This window comes from Paroedura picta, chromosome 9, assembly GCF_049243985.1.
Source record: "Paroedura picta isolate Pp20150507F chromosome 9, Ppicta_v3.0, whole genome shotgun sequence".
Taxonomy (NCBI): domain Eukaryota; kingdom Metazoa; phylum Chordata; class Lepidosauria; order Squamata; family Gekkonidae; genus Paroedura; species Paroedura picta.
In genome coordinates, this window is record NC_135377.1 from 5902035 (window position 1) to 5929358 (window position 27324).

The following is a 27324-nucleotide window of genomic DNA, read 5'->3' on the forward strand; positions in this document are numbered from 1 at the left end:
AATGTTCTTATGAGTGACTTCCTCTGATTTTATAGGGTGTTGGTGGTTAGCATTTAGGATTGCCAACTCTGGGTTGGGAAATTTCTGCAATTTTGGAGTAAAAATTGAGAGAGGGCTGGGTCTGGGGAGGAGAGAGACCTCAATGGGGTGGTAGGACATCCAATCTACCTTTTAAAGGAGCCCATTTCACTAAGATAACAGATCTCTCTGTTACAGAGATCTGTGTTAATTCTGGAAGATCTCCAGTCTGTACAGGGAGGTTTTCAACCCTGTAGGGATTACGCTGAATGTCTCTGATTATATATTTAATTCTGCACTTCCAGGGTAACAGAATCTGTGACTTTGAAGAACTTTGTGCCACCCCTATGTTATTCCTCCATAGCTGGATAACTTGGGCATAGCCAATTGGGATGAGCAATTCTGCTGGGATAAACCTGAAAATATTCCAATCCAATGATTCTATGACTTTTCAGGCTCATCTGAGCCAAATCATACATTCCATCAGCTTAAAACAGCCAAATAAGAGATTGAGATAGATCTTGATTGGGTGAATTGAGAAAGACCCCACCAAACTGCTGGCCCAGAAGATCAGCTGATTTGGGGGTTGGGTTCTTCATTTGCTTCCCCTAAACCAGGGGTAGTCAACCTGTGGTCCTCCAGATGTCCATGGACTACAATTCCCTGCCAGCTGGCAGGGGCTCATGGGAATTGTAGTCCATGGACATCTGGAGGACCACAGGTTGACTACCCCTGCCCTTCTACAGAGCAGGCTCTCTCCACAGCCTCAGAAGAGCATGCGGGGAAGAAACACCCCACCATGGTTCTTTCCTTCGACCGGGATGGATTTCAAGCAGCCACACGCTGTGAGTTTGAAAACACAGTTGAGGCTTAGCAATATTACCTCTTCTAATTCAGTCACCTCTCCCCACCCCCCCCCAATGGAGATGGATCTTTTGTTTTCAGTGTTTGCTTGGCAAACTCTGGCCGTTTCAGGATTAGGAACAAATTGCCAGCACAGATGGTGGACTGCCTGAAAAACAGGTGCTACCTAGTTGGTTTCATTGCATTTGGGGGTATGGAGAAGTTATTAATAGACGTGCATACAGGTTGGTGCAGGGAGACTATGAATGGCTCGTGGCTTGGCTTGGCTGATCGGAATATGCTACACAAAGGTAATAACATATTTCATATGGAATGTGTAGTAGCGATGAAAATAAGTGATATAGTAGTAAAATGGATTAGAGTAGAGCCAGCAGGATGTAGCGGCTAAAGATCGGTGAGCTCTGGGTTTGATGCCCCGCTCCTCCACACACAGCCAGCTGAGTGGCTTTGGGCTAGTCACAGTTCTCTTAGAACTGTCCAAGAGTAGTTCTTCTAGAGCTCTCTCAGTTTCCACTGACCTCACAGGGTGCCTGTTGTGGGGAGTTGAAGGGATATAAGTACCTTGCACTCTGCAGGTATCAACTTGTTGACCGCTCCTGGCACAAGGAATGCCCACTTGGCTTTGATGAGGGCCAGGGTGGCAGGACCTCAGAGAGCTTTCTGCCTTCCGAAGGGCCTGCAAGACAGAGCCGAGGCCAGTGCTGGAGCAGGCAGGTTGGGCCCCCTTTTCCTATTGGTGCCTGAGCATCTTGGCGCTGAATGTCTTGGTTCCCCGCCCATGCCGCCTTCATAAGGTTTTGTCTTAAGTGAGACTATGGTTGTCATCAGTGGAAGTTTTGTATTGTTGTATTTTAGAAATTGAGGGTTTAATGGGGGTTTTTTAATGGATTTTATTGTATTATATTGTATGGATTGTTTGTGAAACCTGCCGCGAACCAGTTTCCGAGAATGGCGGGCTATAAATCCAATTAAACAATAAAATAAATAAACAACTTGTTTTGGGTTTCCTTCAAGTAGTGAAAAGTGGGCTATATAAACCCACGTCGTCTTCTTCTTCTTCCTCCCAGTACTATTCCGTGAAATTTCAGGCTGGTGTCTATGAGTGCAGGGTTTGGGGAGAGGAGGATTTTCCATGGGGTGTAATGTGATAGAGTCAACTGTGACACTGTCCTTTTTGGACCCAAGTAGGAAGGAAGGGGACGGGGAACCAAGATATAAAACTTTTAGAAACAATATGGACATTCACTACTCTTCTTCCTCTTTTTATTTATTTATTTAATTTATTTATTTATACTTATATACCACCCTCCCCGAAGGCTCTTGTTCTTGCTGGCCAGCCTGGTAGCGTGTTATATAATAAATGCTTCTCAAATTGTCCCACCCTGGTCCCTTATAATAGGAGAGGATTTCTGAACCAGCTGACAGAAATAAAATGCTCCCTTTCTGCCCCAGGCATACAGTTTTGCCTCAGAGATTAGATCACTGACTCTAGAATAGCAATAAAAATGAATTTTATTAAGTGAATATAATAAAATAGATGGATGGATGTTTTTAAGTAAATGAAGCTTCAATAGATTATTGTGAAGCAGACTTCGTTACAGGGAGATTTGCACTTCTTCCCTCTGGGAAAGCTTCACAACCTTGAAGCAATTTGCTCAGGCGAATAAAGTTTTCCTCAAGGCTAGAGAATGGTCCTCTCATTGACACACTTCTTTCTTAACCCAAATTTCCTCAGGTCTCCCTTTCTTAAAGTAAAGGTAAAGGTATCCCCTGTGCAAGCACCGAGTCATGTCTGACCCTTGGGGTGACGCCCTCTAGCGTTTTCATGGCAGACTCAATACGGGGTGGTTTGCCAGTGCCTTCCCCAGTCATTACCGTTTACCCCTCAGCAAGCTGGGTACTCATTTTACCGAACTCGGAAGGATGGAAGGCTGAGTCGACCTTGAGCCGGCTGCTGGGATCAAACTCCCAGCCTCACGGGCAGAGCTTTCAGACTGCATGTCTGCTGCCTTACCACTCTGCGCCACAAGAGGCTCTCTTCCTTTCTTAGCCCCCCTGAATTCAGCTGCTCACTTCTCTTAGAACCTGGGCTAGGAAGGCATCTCTCCCCAGAAGACTCTTCCCCTACTGAGCACCAGAATTTGGACCCCCCCAAATAAAACCCTCCTTCTAAGCCCACCCCTCCATTTTATCTTTGAGCTGTTCTTCAAACATGACTGTCCTTCACTGAATCCAGATTTCCCCTCAAGAGCTAAATGATGCTCTGGCTAAAAAAAACCCCAAATCTCACCTTTCCGTTTGCATCGCTAAAGAGAAGCAAGCAGGGGGCAATCTCTGTTCTGCCGGAACACAGATAAGCAGCTGGATCATGTCTTTAGGAATCCCCAATTCTGCACAGTATTCCAGCATGCAACTGCCCCGTCCTGTACAAGTCTGCCCTATCTAACTGCAGTCGGAACTGCTCATCCCAGTCCAAAAGCTTTCCTGCTCTGGACGATTGGGTCAAGGCCCCCCGCTAGGAGAGGCTTGCTCTGTGCTTCTTGGAAATGTATCCTTTGCAGGGTCAGAGGGTATCCTGTGTTCGTTTCAGCTGAGCAATCTGCCGCACAAAGCAAATTGATTGCTTACAAGGGAAACATTCCACTGATGTTTCCAGGCCACTGCAGGGCTTGGTCATAAATGTAAATTCAATTTGGCGATCCTTCATGCTTTGCTGAAGGATGCTTTCCCTTTCCCCTCCCCCTCATCATTCTTGCACGGAAGGGATCTTTTTTTTCCTGATACATGTGTCTAGATGGCAACACCCACAATCCAGATCTGCCTTTTCCACATTTTTATGGTGGAGAACCCCATGAAAAATTCTTCAAGTTTCAAGAAACCCCAGAAGGGGCGTGATCATGCAGAATATGGTTGGGAAGCACAGTTGTGTACATGCCCATCCAGGTCCCCTCCCCTTCCCACCTCCGCCAGGACCATCACTGGCCATTTTGTGAGGGGGCGTGATGACCAAAAATCATATCACCTGATAAAATGCATTAACTCCCACCCATTCGGGAAACCATTCCAGGGCTGTCAAAAAAAAAACCCCAGGGTTTCATGAACCCCTGCTGGAGAAAGTTACCATGAAAATCCCTGGAGATTTGGCAGTAGAGCCTGCAGGGTCCATTCCGCACACACAGGATAATGCACTTTCAATGTGTTTTGGTAGCTGGATTTTCCTGTGCGGAACTGGAAAATCTACTTCTAAAGTGCATTGAAAGTGCATTATCTATTGCGTGCAGAATAGAGAAGAAAGTGTTTGGAGATTGAGTGTCTCGTGTTTGTTGGAAGAAAATAGTGCGTGTATATGTGCACATTCCAGAAGGGGAGAGGAGTGCCGCAAATTAACATGAGGGTACTAGGGTAGGGTACTTGCACAGGTTCCTTCCTGCTTAGGAGAATAATACATAACAACGGGATCACAGCATAAACGAAACTGGAAACAAACCAGCAGACCATCAATGTGATTAATGGTGCCTACGTTTTATAAGAAGTGCAATTGCATTATTTATTTATTTGTTTGTTTGTTTGTTTGTTTGTTTGTTTATTTATTTATTTATTTATTTATTTATTTGGGGCTTTTAAAATATCGCCCATTCTTTACAGCTCTGGGCGGTTTACATGGAACATTATAATAATTTAATCTATAACATACCGTTTCAATGCAACATCCTAACAACCAAGTAACAATTGATAACACAACATAAATAACAACAACACATGGGGAGATCAAATTTGTTCAGTCATGGAAGGGCGTCTGAGGGGGGCCCAGCAGATGTTCATATTAATTAGAGGAATGGTGAGGATATTGCAACCGCCAGTGTGAGCCAGGAGCATACATTTAAGAAAGTCCTGGCCTTACGATACCGCAGAACAGCTTATCGAACGAGCCGAAAGCAAGCAGAAGACAAAAGTTTATGGTTTATTTATTTATTTATTGCATTGCTATACCGCCCTCCCTTAAAGCTCAGGGCGGTTTACATAAAACGTAAGGATATACATTGCAATCTTCATAACAACCACCATAACAGTAGGAAACAAAACTGAGTAACGCTCTTATAACAGTACAGTAATGACTTCCTAATGATCCTGTAGACAAATGGTCTAATCAACTGTAGACACACCGACCAACGGTGGATAAGCAGAGATGAGCATTTAGATATCAGCCCGTTTTGTAGTTGATCTCCAGGTGGGGCCTAGGGATCCCCTGGAATTCCAGCTCATCTCCACACAACAGGGGGGAAATGGCTTCTCTGGAGGGTGGACTCTATGTCATTGCACCCCACGGAGGACCCTGTCCTCCCCAGGCTTCATTCCCAAATCTCCAGCTGTCTCCCAACCTGGATCTGGCAACCATACCCTCCCATGCCCTGCTGGTGGCCAGGGGGTATCTGGCAACCCTACATGTTGGGGGATGGGGGTCTTCAAGCAGCAGCTGGGCAGAGACTTATCCTGGATGCTTTAGGTTGGTCCTGCATGGAGCAGAGGATTGGTCTTGAAGGCCTCTATGGCTCCTTCCAACTCTATGGTTCTATGTAAATAGCTTCAAGTTTCGTATTAGGTGACCTTTTGAATTTTGCTTATAGAATTTTGTTTGTAATCTCAGCGTCCGACTTCAGAGTCATGGGTCATTTGGCCAGGAAAGAGAAGCGCCTTTGGGGCTCAAAAACGCGATCCAGCCGCTTATCTGTGTTCCAGCAGAATAGAGATTTTACCTGGCTTCTTTCTCTTGAGCGGTACAAACATAAAAGGTGTTTGAAATCCAGGGTTTTTTTCTTGTTTAGCCAGCACGTCATCCACTTCTGGTGATTTGGACTCATTCCAGCACGACTAATTTGATTTTCTGCATAACCAAATCCCCCGTGAACTTCTACCTGACTGCATCCCTTGCTTTGTATCACCAGCCAGATGGTACACTGGGTGAAACAAGAGCACAGGCTGTAAAGTGTTTTTCTGCTGTCTTGGTGAAGCATCCAACATGGCAGCAACAAATGGGGAAGGGTGTGTGTGTGTGTATTTGTGCGTGTGTGTATTGAAGCACAGCAACACAGCAATAATCTATTTTACTGAGATATTTTAGCTATTTATTTTGCTTAAAGTCAATTAGCCAGAGTTGTTCTGGGGGGATTACTGGAAATTTTTGGGGTGGATTTCAATAGCATCAAAATTTCAATTGGCCCTCGGGCCTAAGCCATGATGTCATTTCTGGGGTGGGGGGTGACGACATAGAAGTGATGTCATGCCTCTCTAGGAATCACTGGAAAAATCTATGGGTTTTGGCTTGGTGAATACCTGGAGATTTGGGGATACACCCTGAGGAAGTGAGGTTTGACTTTCTTTTTGAAAAAAAGAACCTTAAGACAGTTTCTCTGGTCAAATAAGTTTATTAAATGTTTTGACTAAATCTAGCTTCATCTCACCACCTGGGGGTTAGCAATGTCTGTCTGGGGGAGGGTTTCCATGTGGTATATTAACATCAAGACCAGTGTCCAAAGCAGCCATTTTCTCCAGGGGAACTTTTCTCTGTTGGCTGAAGATCAGTCATAGAATCATAGAGTTGGAAGAGACCTCCAGGGTCATCTAGTCCAAACTCCTGGACTGCGCAGGACACACACAATCCTATTGCTCATCCATTGTCACCTGCCACCCCCTTGAGCCTTCACAGAATCAGCCTCTCTGTCAGAAGGCTATCCAGCTTCCGTGGAAGCCTGTTCCACTGAAGTTCTGAGAAGTAGTCGTTCTTTGATTCCCTAGCTTAAGCCGGCTCCAGTCCATCAAAATTCGAGACGTAAAATAAAAATTTTCAAAACACTTAAAATGAAAAGCAACCAACCTACATGACAAGATCAGACCAAAACAGTCATACCAGATGAGATCTCAAACACAAGGGCACTATGAAGCTTGAAAAAAATATTTCGAGGCTGGAAAAGGTCACTATAGGATTTTCAAGGCAAGAGATTACTCAGAGGTGATTTGCCTTGCCTGCATTTGCATAGCAACCCAGAATTCCTCGGAGGTCTTCTGCCTAAATGCCGGCCAGAGTCAGCTCGGCTTAGCTTCTCTCCTCTTGATGACATTGGGCCAGCCTCAGCCATCCAGATCAGGGCAAACAAAATGAAGGTGTGTTCTTAAAACATGAACTGAAATATCGTGCTCAACCACTACATAATCCTAGTTATGTCACATGACAGTGTATAGCATACCGATGGCATAACAATAATTGTGTTAAAAATTGTATACAAGAGGAAAATGAATAAGGAATGCCAGGCATACACACTCCCAAAATGGTGAGATGGGGAAAAAATTCCATTAACAACATAACAAAGTTGGAGTCCAATGGCACCTTTAAGAATTTCCTGCATTCTTCAGGGGGTTGGACTAGATGACCCTAGAGGGTCCTTCCACCTCTGATTCCATAACCAACCAAGGTTTCTTCAATGTGTGAACTTTTGTGTGCATGCACACTTCTTCAGACAATTAAATCAATGGATTAAGTTAGCAATAGATTAGTAAACTGCATCACAAAAATATCCAACAACAATATTATTATTATTAATTTGATTTATAGCCTGCCATTCCCAGCAAGCTGCCTTGTGACAGGTTACTCCTTTAAAACCCCACAATAAAACCCCAATAAAATAATTGATCCTACCCTGGAGACGAAAAAACCACCCTCCCCCCCTCCGTAACTTCCCAACCCCCTGCCTCAGGGGATAGATGGTACAGATAGAATTGAGGAGTAACAGCTGTTCTAACCAATCCAGCGCTAGAGCAGTATAATGAAGATGTTTAGCTGATTCAAGAACCTTGCTAGAGATTATCAGGTTATCAGATTATCAATCCTTTGGGTTCAACTCCAGTTTGAAATCATAGTAGAGGGAATTAAAATGTCAAGACTAGTGGTTAATGGCAAATGGATTCCCTATTGTAGTACACAGTAATTAAAAGAGACCTGTTACTAAGCACGGAGGCATCTCCCAAAGTGAACACTTGTGCTGAGTTAGGTCTTCTGTCCTAAAACCAGTGAATTAGATCCTGATCTTCCATTCTAAGTTCCATAGCACTATTCTGTAACGTTTCATTACAATCCACTGTACAATTATATTATCCCAAAATGGAATAAAAGGAAAAGGGGATTAGCATATGGAGTGAGATAAGAAACCAATATCCCTGTTCAGTCCTGGGGGTTCTTTCGTTTTGAGTGCTGTCGTAACTTTCAACACAGCAAAAGTGCCATTGGATTTAAATTTTGTTCTGCTACTTCAGACCAACCCGCCTACCCACCTGAATCTATTAACAACATAAACAAGCCTAAAAAAAATTACAATGGTACATTGTTAGTTGACTAACAATAGAGATTTTATTGGGGTTTTATTGTTTAGAATTTTATGTGTAAACCGCCGTGAGGCTACGGCAAGTGGTGGTATAGAAATCAAATGAATGAATGAACGAATGAATGAATATAAATTGCCAGCTCTGGTTTGAGGAATACCTGGAGACTTTGGAGTTGGGCATAGATGGGATTTGGGATCAGAAGGGAACTTAATGGGAGCCCCCCCTCCGAAGCTGCCACGTTCTCCAGGAGAACTGATCTCTTTAGTCTGGAGATGGGCTATAATTCCCAGGGAGCCCCTGGAGGTTGGCAACCATAAGTGCATGCGCTATACCTCACCTGCAGCCTCTGCTGCTGACCTGGGGATTGTGTGCTCTCCTCTCTAAAAGTCACAGTGGCCAGGCCTTTTTCATTTTCAGATCAGTAAAGAGCAGAACTGCTTTTTAACCCCTGCATTTAAGAGCTGGACATTGTGCCAAACCTTAAAAGTACCCAAAAGCTTGGAACGGCAGGGGAGTTACGGCTGCCTCTCCAGAGAAAGAAATTGCTTCTATTGCACAGGCTTTACTGTTCTCCAAAGAAAGAAAAGAAATCAGCTCGACCGTGGATCGATAGGAGTGCTTGCCAACCTCCCTGATTGCTTGGATAAAAATAATCCGACTGGAACACAAAACAGGCGGATCCCGTTTCATTTTCGAGAGCTCCGACGTGCTGGAACGGCAACCGAACTGCAAAGCGTTACAGCTTTCTATCCTGAAATCTTCGGGAAACCCAGGGGATACCTTCTGTTTGGAGAATAGGGGTGCCAGGGCCCAGGTGGGACATGGGTTTCTCCAGTCCTACAGTTCATCTCTTGGTGACACAGATTTATTTATTTATGTGTTTGTTTATTTGTTTATTTAGATTTATATACCGCCCTCCCCGAAGGCTCAGGGCGGTTTACATTAAAACTAGTCAACGATACATGAAACAGTCTTCGTTAAAAACATACAGTAATTCAATCAATTTCTCTGGAGATCAATTTCTCTGGAGAAAGCATTTGCTTTGGAGCGTGGAAACGGTAGCATTGTACTTTGTTGAGGTCCTTTCCCACCTGAAATCCCCGTCTACTCTCAGCTCCACCCCGAAAGTATCCAGGTATTTCCCAGTCTGGCAATCCCACTGCCAGGCTGCATCCAGCAACCCCTTGGAAGAACTGCATAGGGCCCAGCATCTCAGCATCTTTAGGCATTCTAGATTTAACAAAACTTTATGAGTTTTACCATGGTGTTTATGTGCTATAGCACCCTCATGTTATTTCTACTTTTTTTTTTTTTACAGGCATGGTAGAATGGGCCTGTTTTGCCCTGCAGACCCTATTCCACCCTACCTACTTCAGGGGATTGTCAACTCCTGGAGAAGCTTCCCTCCCACCCCCTCTCTCTTTCCTCCACTCCCCACACACCCCCATATACTGCCACCACTGACCTTATATGGTCAGAACTCCCACATTCTCCCACCACGGGGACAATTTACATGCCTGTTTTTGCCCTTTGGCTATGTGCCCCTATCTTTCATCGCTTTATCATATTCATCTGCTTCAGTCTCATACCGAATAGAAAAGCTTAAATGATTATAAAAGCAGCACATTGCAAGCCTCTTGTGGCTAGGCTGCAGGCAGACTACATGCCACAAATCAGCAGAGCATAATGGTGCCAGTTCCTTGCCTCTTCGGAGAACACACAGTGATCTTTCTGAAGAAGGCGGAAGTGGGTGATGGCTGGCTCAAACGAAGGGAGTTTTTCCACTGCTTGTGGCTACAATTCACTGTCCATCCCACACCACAAGGGGCTGCTTAGCTGCTTAAACAGCTCAACAACAGTTCTTCAGGGTTGTTTTCATCAAATTACTTGTTGATTGCACTTTAACCACTATACCACGCTAGCTTCTAGTGGGAGAGCTCCAAGAACCCTAAAGCTACATGTGAGGATATACTACCTCTAAACATGAAGGCTCCATTTTGTTCCTATCATGGCTAACAGCTGTTGGGGGACCTGCCCTCCTTCTAGGAGGCTGGCTGCAACTATGAGAAAGAGGTGATTTCAGAGGTGACACCTGGGGAATAATTCAAGAAATAAAAGCAAAGGGCAGGGGGAACTAACTCAGCCCAGTTTTTTTTTTCCCGAGTGCTTTACTACAGGTTAGCACGTCTTTCCTTATGAGTCACTTTTGCCCTTTATTTCAAAGGCTGCTTGTTATTTGGGCCCCGGGAATCTGACTTCACTGTCCACACACGCACACACACCTTGTGCTGGCAGTGCGTAGAGCTGGAATCAATGAGGAAAAAGAGGTCCCATTTTTTTCTGGGTTCTTATTTCATAAGCCAAAGGGGGGGGGGGAGAGAGATTTTTAAACAAAGAAGTAAAGCTTCTGTTTCTCTGCCAATCTTCAGACTCAGAGTCGACCCAGACATAATGCTTTTTAAAATATGCTGTGAGGAGACGACCTGTGTGTTTACTGGGCCAAGGAGCAAATGTTGTTTGTCTCCGGGAGCCTCATATCTTAGGCTGTTTTGTTTGGCTCACTTATCTTTTGTGGGGATGAGTATTGTGAGGAAAACAACGAATGTGTCCAGTAGAGCAGGGCTCTCCCCTGCCTCCAGAACGCCGAAAAGTAACCACAGCATTGGACAGCCTGATTCTCGGGTTTGTAATTATGGCTTGCTTGGGCTATTCTGAGTCTGCATTGCTTCTTGTTTGGTCCTCCGAGTTTTCGTGTGAGGGTGGATCTGGAAGGGCCTGGTTCACACATGCTCATCCCTGCTTAGTTTCTGGGGATGGTCCTGGGAAGGGCACGCTGCGGCTTGACGCATTTGAAATGCGCACCCTTGGAGAGGGAATGAAAATTCCAGTCTTTGTCGTTTTAGTTGCGATTAGCCTGTTGACACAACCTGCAAACAGAAAGTACAGCTCAGCAGTATATATCGTCAATTTGCCGGCTCTGGGTTGAGAAGTACCTGGAGAATTTGTCTGTGGAGTTTGGGGAAGGGAGGGCTTGATTGGGGTGGAAGGCCACAGAGCCCCCCCCCCCACTCCAAGGTGGACATTTTCTCCACGATAACTGATCTCCGTCAATTGTAATCTCTGGCGATCTCCAGCTGGCAAAATAAGTGGATATACTCCCAGCAAGGTAAGTTTAGGCAGCATGTTTAGTACAAGGAAAGAACCAGGTTCCTAATTTGGTGCTAAATCCAGATTCGGAGATGGCTGTACCTGCTGACAGCATTTAAATAGGCAAAAAACCAGAACACAAGCAGCTTCAAAGAATAACATTCATAGATTCATAGAATCATAGAGTTGGAAGGGGCCATACAGGCCATCTAGTCCAACCCCCTGCTCAACGCAGGATTAGCCCTAAGCATTGTTTTATTGAGAAGAGAAGCGAGTGTTATGAGTGAGAGAGGAGAGAGAGAGAGAGCACTAACTGTCTGACTGGACTGTTCTAGAGGCAAGCAGGGCAGAATTGTGTGCAAAAGAACCACAAGGTCTCCTTGTGTGGGGGACAAGTGTTGTGAGGAAAGACATGGACTTTTAGCATCCAAGAAAAACAGGATCCACAAAAATTTGATTACATTTTGCCAAAAATTGGGGCGGGGAGGGCGTTGACATATTTAACAAGTAATTTGTAATATTGATATTATGGGGGGAGGAGCCCATGAATGCAAAAATGCATGGGGCTCACAGAAGGGAGCTGTGATTCCCAAAAGCTCACCCCCTACCATGAATGGTGTTTGACTTGAAGGTGCTACCAGACTCTTGGTCTTTTTTCTTGCTTCAACCAGACTAATTCTGCGACCCGCCTTGGACTGGTGTCCCGGTTACAATGGCCAGTTCCCTTTGGAGAAACATGGCTGCTTTAGAAGGCGGGGCCTATGGCCTTATCACCCCACTGAAGTCCCTCCCCTCTTCAGTTTTCATCTCCAAATATCCATCCAGATCTGTGTGAACTGTATTCCTTTTATTCACTAGGGGATGACCTGAAAACATCATGTCGGAGGTCCAGGGCACGGTTGAGTTTTCGGTGGAGCTGCACAAATTCCATAACGTGGATCTCTTCCAGAGAGGGTGAGTCTTATGTATTCATGGCATTATAAGTGAGACTGGTGAAAAGGAAAGAGAAATCCATCCCGCAGTTCTTCCGTTTTTCACGTGAAGTTTGCTATAAATGCGAGTTGTGAGGAGAAAGAGCAAGTAGGTCAGGAGTCTCCAACTTGAGGCCTGAAGACACCAAAGGGCCTTTCTTGGTACACACCAAGTGTTTCTGCAATGTGGGCGGGACCAGGTGGGTCTTTTGCTCGGCAAGGCTCCTGACTGGCCACTGAAAATTTGATTGACTGGGCAGATGCAGCTCCAACTACCACCATCACAGAAGGATCTTCACTGGTGAAACTGTGGCAGCCATTTTCTGTTTGGCTGTGCCTCCTGAAGCAGCCATTTTGAATCTGCTGCTTTATGGCTGCACCCACCATGCTGCGTCAGGGTCCCAAAGGTGCCCACAGGCTGAAAAAAAGTTGGAAACCCCTGAGGTAGTTAGTTGTACTGCTGCTGAGTTTTTGGAAACATTCAATTTGGTGGACAGTAGGATACAGCATAGTCATTTTAGTATTCTTAAAAGTATGGGAACCAACATGGTATGGTGGTTAAAGAGCGGCAGATTCTAGGGTATAAAAAAACCTGTTCTTTTTCTTCTTGAAGGACATTGCGCTCCCCGTTTTTGATATCTTGGCAGGACATTTACCGTGGTGGCCGCTCACCTTTGGAATGTTCTTCCTTTTCATTCTTCATGGAGACCCAATGTGATGTACGGGTTAAAGAGCATCAGCCTGTCATCTGGAGAGCTGGGTTTGATTCCTCACTCCTCCACATGCAACCAGCTGGATGACCTTTTTGCTAATTACAGCCCTCTCTGTTGCTAATTACAGTTCTTGCAGAGCAGTTCTCTCAGAGCTCTCTTAGCTCCATCTACCTCACAGGACGTCTGTTGTGGGGAAATAAACGAGAGACCTTCAGAGACATGGGTCTCCATGATAGGCCATGTGCAGCCAGTGAGAGGACAAAGTGAAAGAGATAGCAGAGAGCAGGTCAAGAATAAAATCTCATCTCATTCAAGGAGGCTGTACTCCTTTCGAGTGATGCGGTGTCCCCCAGTTGTCTAGGCATACAGGGCTGCTCACTCCAACAGTAAATACGCAGCTAAAGGTTAACTGAATCAGTGACCAGACATGACAGAAGATGGTAGCTAGGGAGAAATAACATCCTTTGTTTGGAAACGACAAAGGTGAGGTCTGTTTACATATATCCAGAGGTCAAGCGTCTTGTGAGACATTTTTTTTTTGCAACGCAAAACATTTCTGGCCCTTCCTCTCCACCTCCCGAATTCACTCCATCACAGCTGATTTAATGGCTGGCGACAGCCGCGTCTCCAGCAAAATTAGTTTAGGCCTTCTGACATCCTTTAATAAACTGGGAAATAAAGTTATTCGCCCTGGCCAGGGATCAATTAATTGATTCGCTTGCTGGGTTCAGAAGTCTTCATTTCATCCCCTTTCTTCTGAAGTCATTTTGATTGTTATTGATACAGAAATCTGTGTTTGTGTTTGTGTTGTATAAAGTATATAAAAAAAGTTAACTAAGGGAAGAACAAAAATAATTCATGGGCATCATAAAAAAAGAGAGACAAGTTTCAGTAATCTGAATAAAAGAAGGGTCCTAAACTGAATATATGTATTTTAAAAAATGTATAGAGGTTGTTGACAGAATTGCTGGTAGCAATATTCAAGCAGAATAGATTCATCAGTGGTTCCTAGCTTTATTTATACATGGGGGAAAACAGAGAAATCATATAAAAGAAAGACAGAAAAGTGAAAGAAGGTTGTGTAGTATAATTATACATATCAAAGATAATTACACATAGCAAAGTATAAAATAAATATTTCTCCCCAACATCTGCTTCATTATATTAAAAATGTTTGGAATAATGCTTATAAAATGCTTAATTCTGTTGTATATTGATATTCAACCTTTTACGTTTCAAATTTCATTTTGCAGCTATATTATTAGTTTGATCATTGCAACATACCCAGCTTGGCATATTTTTTTCCTCTTCTGCTTACTTGCTATTTAAACAAGTGGGTAATGGAGCAAAGATACAGAAGAAAAGTCTGTTGCACTTCTCGTAATAAGAAATTAGAAAAGACGCATCTCTCCAAAGGTCACTTTAGAAGTGCCAGCTGTAGGCTGGGAAACATCTGGACATTTTGGGGGTGGAACCAGGAGTCTTCCCTCCATTTTCTCCAGGGGAACTGATCTCTTTAGAATAAGAAGAGTTAGTTCTTATTTGCCATTTTTCTCTACCCGAAGGAGTCTCAAAGCGACTTACAATTGCTTTCCCTTTCCTCTCCCCACAACAGACACCCTCTGAGGTAGTTAGGGCTACGAGAGCCCTGATATTACTGCTCAGTTGGAACAGCACTATCAGGACTGTGACTAGCCAAAGGTCACCCAGCTGGCATGCATGCGGAGGAGTAGGGAATCAAACCCAGCTCACCAGATTAGAAGCCTGCGCTCTTAACCACTACACCAACCTGGTTTTTATTCTGGAGATGACCTGTAATTTTATACAATGCTATTTGTCCTGATAAGTTGGGTTTTCATGCTCTGAGGAGAAACCCAGGTGGACTCATCGTACAGTGGCCTGTGACGACATTCACAGGGAGGGATAATTTTGTATTTATTGGGGTTTTACTGTGGGAATTTTACTATATTACCCGCCATGAGCCGCTTGTTAGAGAGTGGCGGGCTATAAAATATAATGAATAAATCAGCCCGAAATATTTTGATTTTGCAATACTTTTTTTGTGAACATCCCTTTGTCCCCTTGAAGATCCATAGCGGAGTCCCTCAGGATCAATAACCCATTATTGAGAGATGCTGTCCTATTTGGCAAGCCAGAATTAGGAGCCAGCCTCCCACAACCCCTCAAGAGAAAGCATTTCTTCATTCCCCACAGGAGAATATTCTGCGGAGCCCTATTGAGTCATGCTGGCAAAGGATCAACTGCAGTGCATTGATCATATTGTAAACAGAAGACTTGAGTCTCCCAAGCTGGCATTTCTCATCAGCACTCAATGTACTTTTTGGGATGGTTACTGTGCTCAAACAGAACGGGGGGGAGAATAACCCTGGCTGGCACGGTTGCCAAACTCTGGAAGGGACAACAGGTGAATAAAATGCCTTTTCATAGTGATAAATGTAAAGTTCTCCATTTAGGTAGGAAACATTGAATGTATCATGATAGGATGGGGGAGACCTGTCTTGGCAGTAGTACATGTGCAAAGGATCTAGGAGTCTTAGTACAGGGGTAGTCAACCTGTGGTCCTCCAGATGTCCATGGACATCTGGAGGACCACAGGTTGACTACCCCTGTCTTAGTAGACCAGACACTGAACATGAGTCAGTAGTGTGACTCGGTGGCTAAAAAGGCAAATGGGTTTTGGGGCTGTATCAAAAGAAGTATAGTGTCCAGATCATGCAAGGTGGTGATACCACTTTACTCTGCTCTGGTTAGACTTCATTGAGTTTTGGGCACCATAATTGAAGAAGGATGCAGACAAACTGGAGCCCATCCAGAGAGCAACAAGAAATATGGTGAGGGGTTTGGAGACCAAGACGTATGAGGAAAGGTTGAGGGAACTTAATCTGTTTAGCCTGGAGAGAAGATGACTAAGAAGTGATACAATGACCATCTGCAAGTACTTGAAGGGCTGTTACATAGAGGATGGAGCAGGGTTGTTTTCTGTTGCCCCCAGAGAGTCGAATCAGAAGCAGTGAATTGAAATTAATTCAAAAGAATTTTGGGCCAAACCTCCAGGAGAAGTTCCTGACAGTTAGAGTGGTTCTTCAGTGGAACAGGCTTCCTTGGGAGGTGGTGAGTTCTCCTTCCTTGGAGATTTTTAAACAGAGGCCATCTGACAGAGAGGATGATTCTGTGAAGGCTCAAGGGGGTGGCAGGTGACAGTGGATGAGCGATAGGGTTGTGAGTGTCCAGCATAATGCAGGGGGTTGGACTAGATGACCCAGGAGGTCCCTTCCAACTCTAGGATTCTATGACTACTTCAAGCAAGTGATCTTTATGGCAAATCTCATTTTAAGTCCCTCTACTGCGAGTAACTCAGAATATTCCTAATCTTCCAACCTCAAAAAGAGGACATCTTCATCAGTTTTTTTTTTTTTTAGTGACTACTGGGTTTAGCGGAAAAAGCAAACCAGGCCGATGAAGGAGATGTATTGGGGGACGATATTGGGGGAAGATATTGAGATACACATCCAAAACACACAACAGCAAAAATACAAGTTCCTAAGAAATAAAAGGGAGGACAATGGAGGTATTCAGAATAGGTTTGGGTGGTATTTACCTATTCCTGAGCCTTCGGGGAGGGTGGTCTATAAATATAACAAATTCCAGAAGAGCTGTGGATTGGAGGGAGCTGGCGTGTGACCGGCAGCAGGGCAGTGAACAATAACATCACGAGCCAGCAAGGAGGACAAGGTTGCTGATCGCTAAACACACCATAATTAGTCTGAAAGCCTATTTTTATAGCAAAAGAAAAAGAAAAAGTGGCCTAAGGCCAAGAGCTACGTGTCGGAAGCCCAAGCAATCGGTTTGTTCCTGAGAACTGGAAGTTTCCCAAGAGAAGACAATACCTGCGAACTCTTGGCAAATAGTTCCGACATGGCTGAATGTTTGCATATGCTGATAGAGCCAAGGTATTAGGAAAGGGGGAGAAGGAGACCAATAGCAGGCAGGAATGATTGAGTCTCTGCTTATCTTAATCGCCCATGAATGCAGATGTGTCAGGTGGGGGGACAGGGAACAGCCTCGTGATCACCATAGCCTTCCAGATGAAACTGCACGTCTCGTCCGGAGCATAGAAATGCCAGACTGCAATTTCATTTTATTTCATTGGGACTACGAGTGATGCCTCTGGGGGCCAATCTAGGCTGCCCTTTCGACCGTTCAAAGAGAGGGGTGTCTTGCCGTTATTACTCTGACTCCTTCGCTCCTGGAGAATAGTGGCGTATAAATAAAGGGTAAACAAATAAGGTCCATTCCAGATTCCTCCTGATCAAAGACCTTCCCCGGATGTGAGACGTTTTTGTGTCAGTGAACCAGAGCCAAAGTACCATGACTAGTAGAGAAGGATGCCAACCTCCAGGTGGGGCCTGCAGATTTTCTGGTTTTAACCTTCAAACCAAACCAGAAATTTCCAGTTTGTGTCCATCCCTACTGCAGGCTACCCAGGCCAGCTCCCCTGTAGAAAACAGCTGCTTTGTACTCTAAAGCAGGGGTAGTCAATCTGTGGTCCTCCAGATGTCCATGGACTACAATTCCCATGAGCCCCTGCCAGCAAATGCTACCCAGGCCAGCTCCCCTGCAGAAAACAGCTGCTTTGTACTCTACAGAGCCTCTTGTGGCGCAAAATGGTAAGGCAGCCGTCTGAAAGCTTTGCCCATAAGGCTGGGAGTTCAATCCCAGCAGCCGGCTCAAGGTTGACTCAGCCTTCCATCCTTCCGAGGTAGGTAAAATGAGGACCCAGCTTGCTGGGGGGTAAAACGGTAATGACTGGGGAAGGCACTGGCAAACCACCCCGTATTGAGTCTGCCATGAAAACGCTAGTGGGCGTCACCCCAAGGGTCAGACATGACTCGGTGCTTGCACAGGGGATACCTTTACCTTTACCTTTTACTCTACAGCAGGGGTACTCAATCTGCGGTCCTCCAGACATCCATGGACATCTGGAGGACCGCAGGTTGACTACCCCTGCTCTACAGCCTTATACCTTTCTGAAATCTCTCCCCTTCCCAAACCTGACCCCCTGCTTAGGCTCTACCTGCAAAATATCCAGGTATTTCCGAACACGGAGCTGGCAGCCTTTCTGGAGAACATGCCCCGAACTTCCTTTTCTCTCCCGCATTCCAAACCAAAAGGTGTTTCCTCCTTTGCTGTTTTGTTGAGTCCTGACATAAAGCTTGCACAGCGATCTCTTGGCGGACGGTGTTGTCGGGAATAAGTGGACAGGGATGGTGCCTGGAGCATTAAAATGCATGTCCCTGCCTTGCATGCGATGTGCTGTGACTGCAAAAAAGGGCCTTGAGCACCTTACGAGGACAGCACGTTCTAATCCGTGACAGTCAGCATTCAGATCCGTGTTGGACATCATGTTCCTGCCGGTTTCATGAGGTTTTCCTTGTTTGAGGAGCTCTTTGGTCACTGACTCCCTTTTGAATGGGGAGGTGCTGTACCTACAGGGATACTTCAATGGGGTGGCATTTTTTGCGGGGAGATCCTGAGGGTCTAATAACCCGGGGAACCAAGCTCCTGGGGGATAAGACTGGAGCTTCCAGACAAAAAAAAATGCAAGGTTGCTCTTTAATAAAAGAGAATAAGAAACAGAAGAGCTTTTTTTTTTTTTGTACCCCGCTTTTCACTACCTGAAGGAGTTCCAGAGAGGTTTGCAAACACCCGTCTCTTCCTCTCCCCACAATAGACACCCTGTGCGTAGGATTGAGAGAGCTCTAAGAGAAGTGTTCTGTGAGAACAACTCTAAGAGAAATGTAAATAGCCCATGATCACCCAGCTGGCTGCATGTGGAGGAGTGAGGAATAAAGACCAGCTCTCCAAGCTGCCACTCTTTAACCACTGACCGCTCTGGCTTTCCATGAAGAATGAAAAGGAAGAACATTCCAAAGTTAAGGGGCCACCACTGTAAAAGTCCTGTCATGGCATCAAAGTTGGGGAGCACATCCTTAAAAAAAAAGGGGGGGGGGAAAGAAAAGCTTTTTGTTATACCACACTTTTCATTACCCAAAGGAGCCTCAAAGTGGCTTACAAACACCTTCCCTTTCCTCTCCCCACCACACATACCAGGGTATGAGGTAGCTCTGAGAGAACTGTAACTGGCCCAAGGTTATCCAGCAGGCCTCATGTGCCACAAGGCAGCTTACAATTATCCTACCTTACCTCTCACCACAACAGACACTCTGTGGGGCTGGTGGGCCTGAGAGAGCTCTGAGAGAACTGGGACTGGCTCAAGGTCACCCAGCTAGCTGCATGTGGAAGAGGAGTGGGGGATCAAATCCAGTCCTCCAGATCAAAGGCCGCTGGTCTTAACCACTGTGCCACGCTGGCTCTACCAGAGAGTTTATCCATATGACTCGAACTGAAATTCAAAGGAACAGCAGGGGATTGGACTAGATGACCTATGAGGTCCCTTCCAACTCTTTGATTCTATGATTCAAAGGCAAGAAGGTGGCTATGAAAACCCAAAGGGTGGGAGGGAAGGGGGATTAGCTGGTGCTTGGAAAACTCAGAAGGAAGGAGCTTTTACTGCTCCAGTTCCTCAAAGAGGCCACCGCTGTTAACCACTGCACAGTTCGGTTTATTCTAAGAAAAGTGAACAGAATAAGCACAGTATGCCGCCCTCACCCCACCCCTTTCACTAAGGTTTCCAGCTCCAGATTGGGAAATTTCTGGTGATTTGGAGGGGTGAGCTAGGTTGCCAAATCGTCTTCGGCCATAGGCATTTGTGGAAGAGAAGTTGGCATCTCCAGGCTGAGAAACACCTGAAGATTTGGGGCCTGTGGAGGACAGGGACCTCAGCGGGGCACTGTCATGTGCCACACCTGGCTCATGTCAATTTGGTTGTTTTCTCCCAGGCTTGAGTTGTACTCCTCGGGGTGGCCCTTCCCTTCCTGCTGCTTCCAGCATTTCTTCGTTCTCTGTACTCCAGAGGCCTCTTTTCAGAGCAAATTTGTCCTCAAAAGTCCTGGCTTGGTAGGCAGAACAATCCTGCTAGCTCATAGCCATCCTGCTGCTTCCTCAAAGACCTGTGTGTTGCCCAAACATACCGTCTCCTGATTTCACACTGTTATTGATCAAGCAAATAGAATGCGGGAAACAGTATTTGCACACAAAATACGGCTATGGGAGAGGGGTGTGGGGGACGGAGTTATAACTGCCCTGTTCTCCCTGGGCAATATTCCCTTTGACAACCTGTCTACTGATCCCCTTTTGGATCTTTCCTGCTTTTTCTTCAATAAGGACAGTTTTATCCCAATGCCCGGGACTTCTGTTTGTTGCTTCTGAGGGCATTTTTGGATTGCACTCCTAGGATTGTGGCAGGTGCAATGCCATCGTGTTCACCCTACAAAACATCTATCTTCAACCAAGAACTGATTTGTGAAATATGAAGGTGAGGTGTAATTAGAAGTGCTCCTCAGGTCCTGGAGGCTGGCAGCCCAGGAAGGGAACCCTGGGGAGGGCAGAGTTTAAGGATGGGAGAGTCCTCAGTCGGGTAGACAAGTTCAAGAGGGGACTGGAGAAACACATGGAGCAGAGTGGCTATTAGCGACAAGGTATAGATGGAACACTCTAGTGCAGGGGTAGTCAAACTGCGGCCCTCCAGATGTCCACGGACTACAATTCCCACAAGCCCCTGCCAGCGTTCGCTGGCAGGGGCTTGTGGGAATTGTAGTCCGTGGACATCTGGAGGGCCACAGTTTGACTACCCCTGCTCTAGTGCTTGGGGAGCAACAGTGAGAGAGCTTCTGAAGTTTTGTCCCTACTGGTGGACCTCCTTATTGCACCTGGTTTTGGCCATTGTGTGGCACAGAGTGTTGGACTGGATGGGCCATTGGCCTGATCCCACATGGCTTCTCTTACGTTCTTCTGTCTGGTGCAGTTATCCTCTGTATTCCTGGTGCTCGGGAGGGGGGAGCACAGTGGGAGGGCTACTGGAGTTCTGGCCTTGCCTGTGGAACTTCTGATGGCAACTGGGTTTTGGCCACTGGGTGACACAGAATGTTCGACTGGAAGGGCGATTGACCTGATCCAACATGGCCTCTCTTATGTTCTGGTCCCTCTGGTGGGCTTCCTAATGGCACCTGGGTTTTGGCCACTGTGTGACACAGGTTATTGGGCAGGACAGGCCATGGGCATGATCCAAGATGGCTTCTTTTATGTTCCTGTGTCTGGGGCAGTGATGCTCTGCATTCTTGGTGCACGGGGGACAAGAGTGGGAGGGTTTCTGGAATTCTGGCCCTGCTGGTGGACCTCTTGTTGGACCCTGGGTTTTGACCACAGGGTGACACAGAGTGTTGGACTGGATGAGCCACTGGTCTGATCCAACATGGCTCCAACATGGCTTCTTTTATGTGTTTGTCTGCTTCTGACGTGATGCTAAAGAAGCCACCTTCCAATGCCACCCTCTTCTCCAGGGGATCTGATCTTTGTCATCTGGAGACCAGTGATAATTCCGGGAGATCTTCAGGTTTGGCAACCCTATTTACATTTCACTCCCCCGCCCCCACCACAGCAAGGGCATTGTTCATCCCCATGCATTGTCCCTTCCTTCTTTGATCCGCAAGCTAGTATCAAAGGGCCCTGCTTTCCTTTTATGCTTCCATTTTGCCTCCTGCCCTTCTCTCTTTATTATTATTTCCCCCCCTCCTCTCTCTGTCTCCTGCTTTGCTGAGCCTCCTGAAGGGAAGCAAAGGGCAGGCTGTTGTAAGAACGCTGACAGGAGAGCAAAGAAAGAAAAGGCTGGCCCAGCTGCCGCTATTAGTGAGAAGGGCACAGGCTCCCGAGGTGAGCATGAAAAGCCTTGCCAAGGAAACCTGTTCTGGCTGTTGTCAGAGAACTGCAGGGGGCGACGAGGGGAGAGCTTTTATTTGCAGATGACCGGGAAGGCGAGCTCTTGGAGGAAAAGCACCATTCGCTTTCAGAGGAATAATAGCAAAAGAACAACAGCCAAAGAAGGAAGGTGCGGATTTCGGCTTTGCCTGCATCCTGTTTCGAAAGCTTAGCCTCCCGGTTGCATTTAGGGTGAAGGGGGTTGTTGCTGTACACATAGGCCTGGCTTGGCCGGTATTAGGGCTGCCAATTTCCAGGGGATGGCTGGAGACCTCCTGCAATCATAACAGAGCCCTGGACGATGGAAATCAATTCCCCAGGGGGGAATTGGATGCTTTGGTGCAGGGGTAGTCAAACTGCGGCCCTCCAGAGGTCCATGGACTACAATTCCCAAGAGCCCTTGCCAGCATTCGCCGGCGAATGCTGGCAAGGGCTCCTGGGAATTGTAGTCCATGGACATCTGGAGGGCCGCAGTTTGACTACCCCCTGCTTTGGTGCATGGCCTCTACTTCATTCATTCATTCATTCATTCATTCATTCATTCATTCATTCAGTGCCCTTCTCGGGATGGTGTACATAGCAGAATAAAAAAACACATTACATTTCAGTGCAAATAAATAACAGTCTTAGATAACCGATGAATAGCATGTAACAAATGAACAGCATGTAACAGATCAATAGGGACGTATTGAGCGTCGGTGTTAAATTTTTCCAGGAGGTTGGGTTGATTATGGGGGGAGGGGGGGTCCACATCACTGGTCTTATTCGAAAGCCTCGTGGAAGAGCTGTTTGAGTTCTGATAGGGCTTTGATCTCTTTGGGGAGCTCGTTCTGTCATGCTGGGGCCATGGATGAGAAGGCCCTGGCTCTGGTTAAGGCCAGGTGGGTTTTTGGGGGGGCTGAGATCACTAGATTGTTGGAGTGGATGGCATATAGAGAAGTCCTGACCGTGTATATACAAATGAGTTTCCTCCCCTCCCCTCCCCAAGACCTACCTTCCCCAGGCCCCACCCCCAAACTCTCTAGATCAGGGGTAGTCAAACTGCGGCCCTCCAGATATCCATGGACTACAATTGCCATGAGGCCCTGCCAGCATGGAGCCCGAGGAAAGGGTATAGAGTCCATCTTCCAAAGTGGTTGCTTTCCCCCAAGCAAACTGACCTCTGTGGCCAAGAGATCAGGGCTGATGTTAGCATCTGGGTTGTTGCCAGATAGGCCCCTTCTCCCTCCCCGAATTTCTCATGTTGTGCCAGCGTTGGACTAGATGACCTTTGTTTGCTGTGTTTTTTTTCTGTATTGGTATATCCTTTTAATGGGGGTTTTAATGGGTTTTTAATGAGGACTTTATGACCTGCCATGAGCCATTGTATGGGAGTGGTGGGATATGAATGAATGAATGGATGGATGGATGAATGAATGAATGAATGATGTAATGCCAGGAAATCTCAAGACCCCACCTGGGTTCATGGAGTTTTTTTGGCTGCCTGTGAGCATACACTGGGGGTTACTCGAAGAGTGAGGGGTGAATAGATATGAATTTCTCGTGTTGTATCAGCATTGGACTAGATGACCTTTGAGGTCCCTTCCAGCTCTATGTTTCCGTCTTTATTGGCTCTCTGGGAAAGTTAGATGAGATGAATGTCTGGAATCTCAGGCCGGATGCTCGCATGAGACCCTGAGAGATGGCTCGGATGTATATAGATATTTCCCTCCACCTTTAGCCTTAGATGTGTGCTCCCTCCCCTGATTGTTGGTGAGAGCGTTTTTCTCCTACACTGCTGGGGAATAACAAGTGCGCACCGGCATCATCTGTCACAGACACGTGGCAAGGTTTGCTGTCGGAGGAGCGATCTGTCAGGGTGATGACGCCCTGCGATCACAACTGTCTTTCTCCCAGCATCCCGCCAGGTGATCAAACACTTCTGTGTCAAGGCAGAGTGCCTTTTCCCTCCCTTTGCTCGGATTCTAAGGCACGGTCTACTTAGGGGGAATTCCAAATGCAAAGGGGATGAGAATTGCTCTTTTTTTTCAGCAGCTGTTTTGTTGGCCAGTGTCCTTATTTTTGATTCATTTAGACCAGTGGTCTCCAACCTTTCTATCACCGGGGACCGGTCAACTCTTGACAATTTTACTGAGGCCCGGGGGGGGGGGGTAGTCTTTTGCCGTTTCAATGGGGTTTTATTGTATTGTGGGGTTTTATTGTGTAACCCGCCATGAGACGGCTTGCTGAGAGTGGTGGGAAACAATTATAATAGACAGACAGGCAGACGACAACAATGATAATAATAATAATAAAGGCTCGCTATTACCTGCAATGGAAGAATCATAGAATCCTAGAGTTGGAAGGGGCCATACAGGCCATCTAGTCCAACCCCCTGCTCAATGCAGGATCAGCCCAAAGCATCCTGAAGCATCCAAGAATGGTTAAGAGAAACAAGAGAACCGTCAGATATGGCCAAACATACGTCTTTCGTTTGAAAAAAGACACAAGCTGTACTTGTTGCTAAAGTGGAAATCTTTTGTAGACATTTTGCAGGATAGGAACAAAAATGAAATGATGGTGTAGTGCTTCATCAACCAGGGTTTCGTGAAATCCTGGGGTTTCGTATTATAATAATATTATATTATTATAAACATCTATCAGGTCATATGACCATATATGGCGATGTCAACCCCTCCCCCACCCAGTGACCAATGGAGGGGTAGGAAGGGGCGGGTCCCCAGGTGGGTGTGTCCACAGCAATGCTTCCTAGCCATATTCTGCACGATTGCACCCCTTTTGTGGTTTCTCAAAGCCTGAAGAACGTTTCAGGGGTTTCTCAGCGATAAAAAAGTTGAGAAAGCCTGGTGTATAGTTGAGAATTAAGGGGGGGAAATATGAGTTTATTTATGACACAAGCTTGAGGCCTTTTTTGACAGTAAGTCCCCTACTGATCAGCTGATCATCACTGGGCGGGCAGCCCTGGAGTTGGCTCCTCCACCCTCCGCTGTGGCCTGGCCAGGCTACATGTTTGTGGCTTTAGGAGGGGGGAGAACCTGCAGGAAGGTTACCTGATGTTGAGCCAGTGCTGGGATCCAACTGGGATGCAAGAGGTTTGGGGTGATATAGGCATATTCCAAAGGTTGACTCAGCCTTCCATCCTTCCGAGGTCGGTAAAATGAGTGCCCAGCTTGTTGGGGGGTAAACGGTAACGACTGGGGAAGGCACTGGCAAACCACCCCGTATTGAGTCTGCCATGAAAACGCTAGAGGGTGTCCCCTCAAGGGTCAGGCATGCTTGCATAGGGGATACCTTTACCTTTAGGCATATTCCATCTGTAGTGAAAATTGTAGCCACTCGTTGAGGGGAAACCTCAACCGACACTCAGAAATTCTGTAGACTTCTATAGAAAGTCTATAGAATTTTCAAATTCATTTTTTTAGAGTTCAGCTTTTTCGATAAGATTTGATGGCCACTGCAGGGGACCATGTTTTGTTGTTGTGTGTGTGTGTGTTTTAAATGTTTACTAACAGGCATTTTTATAACAGTGTTCTTTTATCAAACTATTTTCTGTAGGTATTACCTGCTGCATGCGAGTCTGAGAACCCCGTCCCGGATCCCTCATCGGCTGTCAACAACTGTCACGGAACAAACCGGTGAGGAAAAAAGAGAGGGAGAAGCCAAGCACAAGAATGAACAATGCCTGCAAAATGATGCCAAATACACAGTAGGATCAGAAGGTACCTGGAGTCCTGTGTGCAGTTCTGGAGGCCTCACTTCAAGGAGGACGTAGATAAAATTGAAAGGGTACAGAGGAGAGCGACGAGGATGATCTGGGGCCAAGGGACCAAGCCCTATGAAGATAGGTTGAGGGACTTGGGAATGTTCAGCCAGGAGAAAAGGAGGTTGAGAGGGGACATGATAGCCCTCTTTAAGTATTTGAAAGGTTGTCACTTGGACGAGGGCAGGATGCTGTTTCTGCTGGCTGCAGAGGAAAGGACACGCAGTAATGGGTTTAAACTACAAGTACAACGATATAGGCTAGATATCAGGAAAAAAAATTCACAGTCAGAATAGTTCAGCAGTGGAATAGGCTGCCTAAGGAGGTGGGGAGCTCCCCCTCACTGGCAGTCTTCAAGCAAAGGCTGGATACACACTTTACTTGGATGCTTTAGGATGCTTAGGGCTGATCCTGCATTGAGCAAGGGGTTGAACTAGATGGCCTGTATGGCCCCTTCCAACTCTATCATTCTATGATTCTATGATTCTATGATTAGTGAAGACTCGAATGGGGAAAACTCCTTTAGGATGCTTTAGGATGCTTAGGGCTGATCCTGCGTTGAGCAGGGGGTTGGACTACATGGCCTGTATGGCCCCTTCCAACTCTATGATTCTATGATTCTATGATTCAAAGTGCAGTTGCGTAGACCACAGTCCCTAATATTTTGTCCCATTAACTATGTGAATCACTGAGGGCAGGTTGTAAAAATAAAAATATTATTATTGAATCAAAGGGTTGCCAAGGTACAGGCTTGCCAGCTTCAGGCACCCAAATACCTGGAGATTTGGGGGGGGTGGAACTTGAGTAGGGTGCTAGGGTGCACTTACCCTGTTTGGCACCGACAATAAGTCTGTGGGTGAAGCTTGGTCAAAAGGGAACAAAGAACAGAGCTCCACAGAGTAATAGCTACCTGAGAACCCACCCCCCAGCATCCGATGTCCCACTTCCCCCACCCACAGCAGTGGCACATAGGGCAACAAATCCCTTAGCTCGTCCTTGCCATTGAGAAAGTAGAATGGGGGACTAGCCCACATCAATGTGGGGGCCCACATCAATGCTGTCGGCCAAGAGAAGGTAACGGGTTGGCACAGGGCAGCTATTGGATCTCACACCATCATGAGTGTCTGCCATGCCCTGTCTTGGGTCCAAGGCATCTGGAGGCCGGGCTGCCCATGACCAGTGTGTGAGTCACTGAGCCATCCTTTGCTCACTGGGTAGATGTCAAGGGCACAGGCTGGTTGGGGTGTGCAGGTGCTTGACAGAGCCCCCATCATGTTTGATGCCAATTCACGAGCCCTACTCACCATACCCTAGTTATGGGGCTTGGGAAAAGGGGGGACTGCTAGCTTCAGGCTGGGAAATACCTAGAGATTTTGGGGGTCCTTCTGAAGAGGGTGGAGTTTGAAGAAGGTCTTCAGTGGGGTACAGCCTGCCTTCCACATTGGCCATCTCCTCCAGGGGAACAGATCTCTGTCCCCCGGAGATCAGTTGTAATTATGGGATATTCCAACCCACCACCTGGATATATAAACCTTGTCCAGTGAAGGGTGCTCTGAGAAGCCCCAGAGAAGAAGTTCCTAAA

General features: G+C 46.3%; 1 protein-coding gene across 3 annotated transcripts in view; it reads left to right on the forward strand.

Annotated features, from left to right (window-relative positions):
* FAM135B (family with sequence similarity 135 member B) overlaps positions 1-27324 on the forward strand; it is a 124317-nt gene that overhangs the window by 41403 nt on the left and 55590 nt on the right. The window contains exons 1-3 of one of the 3 annotated variants that reach the window (XM_077351443.1): positions 11302-11422; positions 12262-12357; positions 25538-25701. In XM_077351443.1, coding sequence (XP_077207558.1) covers positions 12281-12357; positions 25538-25701 — 241 coding nt within the window. In that variant the 5' untranslated portion in view covers positions 11302-11422; positions 12262-12280. Of the gene's footprint in view, positions 1-11301; positions 11423-12261; positions 12358-25537; positions 25702-27324 lie in introns of those variants that run through there. The other 2 variants (XM_077351441.1, XM_077351444.1) reach the window with 2 other exon arrangements.